Raw genomic sequence first — 7590 nt, 5'->3', positions numbered from 1 at the left:
TAGCGTAACGTTTACTGATTAGAATTGTGCTGCAGTTAGTGATTATTTTCATTATCATTCATTTGTGGTTTAATTTTGAATATTTTGCCTATGAAAGTAAAAAACAAATGCTCATCACAAGTTCTGAAAGCCCTAGGTGACATCTTTAAATTACTTTAAATGAAAAAGAAAAGCCCCTAACCCACACAAATGTTTGATTTTGTGCTTGATTAAACCTCTTAAACTATTAATCTAAAAATTACTATTATTTTGAACATACCCATTTAAGAAATGATCAGTATTGGTTCATAAAAATGTAACAAAAAGTATCATATTGAAGTTTAAAAGTTTGGTATCCCCATCCCTAGTCGGTGCTTTGTGTGTAACAGATGATGGAAAACACCTGTTGTAAAATCAGTGATTGGTGTGGCCAGAAGCGCATCAGCGTTTTCTCTATTTAATGCAGCAGGTATAGTATCCTGGATTTATGCTATGTAATATTATAAATGTCCACTACATTGTTTCTATGAACCTGTGAACTCAGGAGGGCAACTGTAAAATATTTTTTCTCTCCCTCTCTAGAAAATTCTCCTTCTTCCTGGACGCCTCAGTCCCGCTCTGACACAATACTCTCACTTTATTTGATATCTCGCCTGTCATTTAAAATATATTCTTCCAATTGGTCAAAACAATCGTAGGCGGAGTTTGTTTCCAGGAAGTGAGTAACGTGACTACGGGCCTCACATTGTCGCTAACTCAACTTTTCCCTTGTCATTTCACCGCTAGCAGTTTATTCAATCTTTTCATTAATCCACAAGTATGGGTGATGATGAAGAGAAGTATGACGGCATGCTGCTTGTTATGGCGCAACAGCACGAAGGAGGGGTACAAGAGGTAACTCAGTGTGTTGCTAACAAACTACAGCTATCGTGCTAATGTTGAAGCTAACGCAGTTAGCCTGTAAGCTAGTAGGCACATCTCGCCTGGATGGTTTCACATACCGAAAAGGCAAATGTTGTCAGCTGTTGTACAGGTTTTGGCAAATGCTGTTCTCATTATCAATGTGCTTCTTTGCTGGACAGCCTAACCTTTCGTCTTTAATAGGTGTGCTGCTCCTCGAATTCGGCACATGTGACTAACAAAGCAGCACTAAACAGCTGTAGAATAACGTTACAATTTAGTTCTCGTTAAACTCATTTTCTAGAGGTTGTATTTTACTGGAAGAAGATGTTGTGAGTAGTCATTATACAGTTGTAACGTGAGCACTGAGATGCTGGGTCATGTTTGGGTGACGTCAAATGTCACACGTAGTCATGCCAATCAAGTGCAAATGAAAGTCATAACTTGTTGGATGGAATTACTGACAGGCTATTTTTCTCTCCACAGTTGGTAAACACATTTTTCAGCTTCCTCCGCCGCAAAACCGATTTCTTCACCGGTGCCGAGTCAGGTGCTCCAGAGAAGGTGAGCAGTGCTTCTGTATCTGGAGCTTCTGTGACATGCGAGTCTACCTATTGTAGTATGCAGTGAGAGGCACACCCCCACTTATCCCTCATGACTCTCTTTCGCTTTCTTTCAGCTAGTCAAAGATGCTTTTGCCCACCACAATAAGCTAGCGCAGAAGGCCCACAAAGAGAGGCAGATGAAACAGGAGAAGGAAAAGAAAGAGAAAGCCGAACGAGCTGCCAAGCTAGCAGAGGAAGAGAGGAAGAAGAAAAGTGACGACGTCCCCAGAATTCAGGAGCTGACTGACGAAGAAGCAGAGAAACTTCAGTCTGAACTTGACAAGGTAAAATGTTGTTGCTCTGTTATAATAAAAAAACTGCAGTAGTTTTGTTATGAGTAGTGGATGTATTTATTTTGTGTAATCTGTTTTAGAAAAAGAAAGAAGAGGAGAAAATGGTGGATGTAACAACAAATGCAGAAAAGTCATCTGACAAAGCAGAAAAAGAGAAGGGGGTGAGTGCACAACAGTTAGACAGCGTGAAATGATGAAGAGTTCGGTGCTGATGAGCAGCAAAATCTGGTTCTGCCGACGTACTCACACCAATTCCCATTTCCCCAGTCTGACTCAGAAGGAGAGGAGGATGAGAAGGACAAAGACAAACTGAAGCCTAATGCAGGAAACGGAGCTGACCTGCCAAACTACAAGTGGACACAGACCCTGTCTGAAGTTGATGTGAGTGCCTCTATGACTTCAGGATAATGCTTTGATACTTGATCATCTCTGTGGAATTCTTCTGCTTCACCAGTTTGTGTTTACTAAGCCTCTCAGAGAAGGTGACCCTCGAGTCAGCAGCATATCGCGAGATAGACCCTCCCCTCATTTTCTGTAATAACAGGCCTAGATGTTCAGACTTGTATGTAGACCTCTATTGTGACGAGCAAGTGCTTGCCGCCTGCACCACTTGTCTGCCCAGTACTTCCCATATTTAACATGACATGTTTTCATATTTTTATTCAGACTTTTGCCTGATTTTATTTTTATTTTTTTCAAAGATGTTGAAAGATCGCGGTGTTCACTTGAATGTCATCAGTAGTATTTGCACACACCCTTTACTGGGCAGGAAAGGCCTTGTTATGCAGAATGGCTGGTGGAATTCAGAACCCTAGCAATGTTGCCCTATAGCTCGTTCTTCAAAGGGAGGTTATGTGCTTGTTTGTAAAAGCATTTCTCTCTTAAACCGGCAATATCTGAGTTTTTGGTCACTTGGGGGCAACGGAAACAACAAGAAACACCTTTTGCATTGATATGGTGAACTTGTTAGGAAACCGTTGCTTATTTACACATTCAGCATTGGGTGGTGTTTGTGTCCGAATTAATAATGTAAGTCCAATATTCACTCTGAGGGCAATATCTGGCAGCTAAATATTCACCATCTAGTCGCTAGCTTTGTCTGTCTACTTATTGGGGCTAAATGTAATTTTATTTGCTGAAAACAGCTGCCTCCTTCGGCTGAAAACGACGCTATGAGAGCAGTGAGAGTGAACTAAAACAGTAAGGTTGCAGGTGGACAGCTAAACAATGAGCTGATATTCTCTATAAAGCTGCTTAAAGCCGAGGGGAGCTGCAGATTCAGAAGATAAGTCTCTGTTCGTTTATCACTACGAGCGATCCCTTTCACATTTTCACTTCTGTAATCAATGTTTTTTTATTAAAACATCGACTGTAGCTGCCACACACACCAGCAGCGGATGACGTGTGTCAAAACACCATAACCCATTCTTTTGTATGTAAGACCACACTCTTTTTCTTTTGATTGGGGCATGTCCAGTGTGTGCTCAGAGGTCACATCAATCACCATGTGGGCGTTGCACTTTATTTACAGGTTGTACAGAAAATCGGGGCTACAGCTTTTTTTGAATGGTAACACCTTTTTCTCCACAAGACAACATAAATGATCTTTGTTTGACAAACAACATTTTATATCCGTTACTAAAGAGGTTTCACAGAGAAACACTGGTTTTTCTTTGACAAGTGGCTTTATTTGTGGCGCACACAGATTTCTGCAGATGTTTAAATCATTGTGTAATATGTAATTGGCTACGTTTACTAAATGTAGCTGTCACCGTTCATCCATGGGTGACTTGTCGAAGCATGTTTGTACATCCAACCCAACCAACAAATGTGAAACTTCCAGAAGAGCTGTTGGTATGATGGCATCCTTTATCTGCCTAGATCCAGTGCAGCAGCAGGCGAATCTTTTACGTGTGACCGTGAATAAAACTGGATCTAATATCAAATATAAATTTTAATGTCCTCCTTCAGCTGGCTGTGCCTTTCGATGTGAAGTTCCGCATTAAGGGGAGAGATGTAGTGGTGGACATCCAGCGACGCTCCATCAAGGTCGGCCTGAAGGGACACCCTCCTGTTATTGACGGCCAGCTTTACAACGAGGTGAAGGTAGAGGAAAGCTCCTGGCTCATCGACGACGGCAAAGTTGTTACAGTCCACCTGGAAAAGGTAAGAACAGAGTGTGTGCGGGTTTATGTAAACAAATTATGTGTGATGAAGAGAGAGAAATTCCTGCTGAGTTGATGAGCCCGATTCATATTCTGTCATTTCAGATAAATAAAATGGAGTGGTGGAGCAGGATTGTTACCACAGATCCAGAAATTAACACCAAGAAAGTCTGTCCAGAGAACTCCAAGGTAAGGGGTGGAAATTTTTAAGTCTTTAGCTGTGTTCTTCCTCATGTACAAATGCATTACCATATCCTGCCCCACCCTCACTGTGTGTTTTTCCTGCTGAGCAGCTGTCAGACCTGGATGGAGAGACGCGTGGTATGGTGGAGAAGATGATGTATGACCAACGGCAGAAATCAATGGGCCTGCCTACATCTGAAGAGCAGAAGAAACAAGACATTCTTAAAAAGTAAGTCTTTGGTGTTGGCTATAAAAATCTTTTCGTTCGCTGTCAGCTGACATATTTGGTGTTTTATTGGGTATACTGTATCCACAGTCAGTTTGACAGAAGCTTTATGATGTATAAAGATCTGAGTGCATTTGAAAGCTGCCTGTCTAGTTTTGCCCTCTGTGTTGGCTATTTCTGCACAAGGCCAAGCTCACCTGCTGTAACTGTTGGTGATGGCGGATGGTGTGTTGTGTGCAGACGTGACTTTGTTCAAATAGACACATGACCAGTTGTAATCTTTCACTCTCAATCAGTTAGCAACTGGCATATTATCTTTTGTTTAAATTTCCCTCTCTGATGGTGTTACATGGTAACTCAAGTACAATACTAATAGGGAACCTCATTTAGACTACAGGGCTTCCAGATGATCCAAGTGAGTTTTTGAGAGCTTTAAAGGTATTACTGTGGTTTTGCATGTTTTAGCCCATTGACTACAAATTGGGACTACAAATAGCTGATATTTAGAAAGCGGGGCAGCCGATGGCCGTTACATAATTCAGATATCAAATAAAACCTGTTTATTCCATGCAGAGAACAAACTAATATACATAGTTTTCTTGGCCAGTAACGTGTTGTTTTAGATGGAATTTGAAATTGAAAATAAACATTTTTTTTTAGTGACTGTACAGCTCCATGATTCTCTACAAATTAACAATAAGATATTTAACACTAGGCAGTAATGGTTTTAGATTAGATCTGCTGACATTTAGAAAAGAAGGTGACTGGGTGAGGTCCAAACAAACTTTTTCATCACCTTTCCAAAACTCACCAGGGAGAACGCTAACTAATGAGTGCAGGTATCGGCCGAAGCCAGTTATCACAAAATGCCTTGGCAATAGGGCTAAACTAAAAAACACCAGTGTGCTGTTTTAATTTGCATATTAAAGAACTGCTACAACTCCATGCTTAAAATGCAGGGTTGTATTAACCTTGTGAACATATAATGTGACAAGATTGTTCAGAACATGTCAGAGCTGTGGAGGACGCTCTTTTATCCCTGTTTGGTTGTAAATGGCCGGTTCCTCTCAGTTCGGACCTCAGGAAACATGTCTGCTGCTGAGATGGCCACCACTTCCTTCCTTTGAGCTTGTTAAATTGGTGTCTAAAGGTCTTGTATAGTCTTTATGGGTTAAACAGAACTACTGTGGTGACCGTAGTCAAGATCTCTGTGCTCACAGTTGTTTTATTGAAACAAAGTTGACATTGTGTCTGTCCAATCAAATGTGCTGTCTGATGGTGTCATCTCAGAGGTGTCATGAATATTTTCTAAAGCATTTAAAAAGATTAAAGAAACTAATAGACATGTGGAGAAATAGATGAGAAAACAAAAGTGACATCCACCAACACCAGTCTGTCATTTAGAAAAAGTATATCTAAATGCCATGAGGAATTGCTCATATCCTGAAAAAACAATTCATTGTGATATTGAAATGATTCGGTATTAAAGTAGTTGGAAATATGATTTGAATTAAGACTGGCTGCATCTTGCTTTGAGCACGTGTTTTCTTGTTTGTGACTCTGACATCTGTCTCTGCAGGTTCATGGCGCAGCACCCAGAGATGGATTTCTCTAAAGCAAAGTTCAGCTGAGACTGGCTGTTGTCAGGTTCACCTGTAGAATCTGCGTTATGATTCATGTAAATCATATCGGAGGCACCGTCGGGCACCAACCAACATCTGTACTCCTGATACTGGACACGGTTTAGTTGACTAACATGTCTTAAGTGCGTAGGCTCATGCGTTTTGTTTTTGCCATGATAAGGTGGATGACTGCAGTGCCCACAATTCTCCCTTTGCATGTCCTCTCAATATTTAAAGATGTGTCTGGATTTTTTTAAATAAATGAATATAAAATCAAAGTGATTCCCGAGTGGTTATATTGTTAATTGTAATTCTTAGCCTTTTTACTGGCTGTGAATTTGCAAGTTGGTAACCTTGAAGAGTTCATGGCCTAGACCAGTGATTTTTACCAGCCGCCAGGGTTGATGAACTCAGCAGGTGTATTCTGTTTGGATCTCATCCAAAGGCTACTGGCCTACAATGAGAACAAGGTTGTCACCCTGCAGGTTAATTGCATAATACTGGAAGTCCTGTGGAGCCGCTGTGCATGGTTCTGATTCCTTCCATTGAAATCGTCAAAATTTGCTCTTAATTTATATTCTGTACCAATGAAAAACAAGATATAATTCTCTATGCCCAGGTAAAAAATATGTTTAGTTTTCAACCACAAGGGGGCAGTGTTTTCTTGAAAAGTAAATACTGCTTTTGGGAGGTTGAGCGTTATCCTGCATCATTTATATGCAATGAGTTGTAGAAAATGATCTCTGTGAGGAAATGAGTTTATCTCATAGCTTTAAGTGAGTAACTCAGGATATTTTTTGCTTAGTTTTTATCTAATTTGTAAAATTACACTTGAGTGTTCTGAAGAATTGATATAGGAGAACTAAAGTGGAGAATGACTCATACACCAAGGGCCTTATACTTGAAGTGAAGTGATTAACCTTTAAGAGCAGCTCTGAAGTAATTATATATATATATATATATATAGAGAGAGAGAGAGAGAGAGAGAGAAATCACATATGCACAGGGCAGATATATGACCATGGTCCACTCAGTGATGTGTTATTCTGCAGAAATGATTTTTGAATGAAGTTGTTTGTGTGGAATTAGCTTGAATTAGCACTAAAATAACTGCAATGCAATGTGCTGTATAAATTAATGAAACAATGACAATTTAACTGCAAAGGGGGGGGCGGGGTAATTGCTTAGGCAGCAGCTAAAAAGCCAAAACCACCCTAATCTAAGTCAGTGGTTCTTTTTCATGTGAAGGACCCCTAAACTGATACAATTTAGACCATGGACCCCCTTTTGACTTTGTCCCAGGGTCCAGCATCTGATAGGTTTTTTGCTTTTGGATGTTTTATTACATAAAGTCGATGGAACCGTGGCATCCTGTCATTATGTTACACATGGATGCAATCATAGTGCCAAGAAATTATTCCCGTTTTTGCTGGGGACCCTCTGGAACTCCCTCAAATTCCCGAACCCCACTTAGAGAACCACTGTTCTAAGTTCTACGTGAGTTATGCATATGGATTAAGGTTATGGCCAATATTATATTGTACAGTCACTAATCAGCAGCAGTAGGAAAACAGTTAACAGTGATATCAGTGAGACAGGATTTAAAACAGTAATGCT

The 7590-nt window shown here is 40.3% G+C and overlaps 1 protein-coding gene across 1 annotated transcript; it reads left to right on the top strand.

Moving 5' to 3' along the window:
* Positions 1 to 660: 660 nt before the first annotated feature.
* On the top strand, positions 661 to 6251 carry nudc (nudC nuclear distribution protein). Its single transcript, XM_038725286.1, has 9 exons — positions 661 to 873; positions 1366 to 1443; positions 1559 to 1768; positions 1858 to 1938; positions 2045 to 2158; positions 3749 to 3943; positions 4048 to 4131; positions 4236 to 4354; positions 5931 to 6251. The coding sequence occupies exons 1-9, from the start codon at positions 799 to 801 to the stop codon at positions 5980 to 5982; spliced, it is 1008 nt and encodes a 335-aa protein (XP_038581214.1). The 5' UTR covers positions 661 to 798; the 3' UTR covers positions 5983 to 6251.
* Positions 6252 to 7590: the final 1339 nt, after the last annotated feature.

Source organism: Micropterus salmoides, unplaced genomic scaffold, assembly GCF_014851395.1.
Source record: "Micropterus salmoides isolate LMB-PRFRI ecotype aquatic unplaced genomic scaffold, ASM1485139v1 Ms_hic_scaffold_17, whole genome shotgun sequence".
NCBI classification, from domain to species: Eukaryota; Metazoa; Chordata; class Actinopteri; order Centrarchiformes; family Centrarchidae; genus Micropterus; species Micropterus salmoides.
The sequence above is the reverse complement of the archived record's forward strand: the minus strand, read 5'-3'. Positions and strand labels throughout refer to the sequence as shown.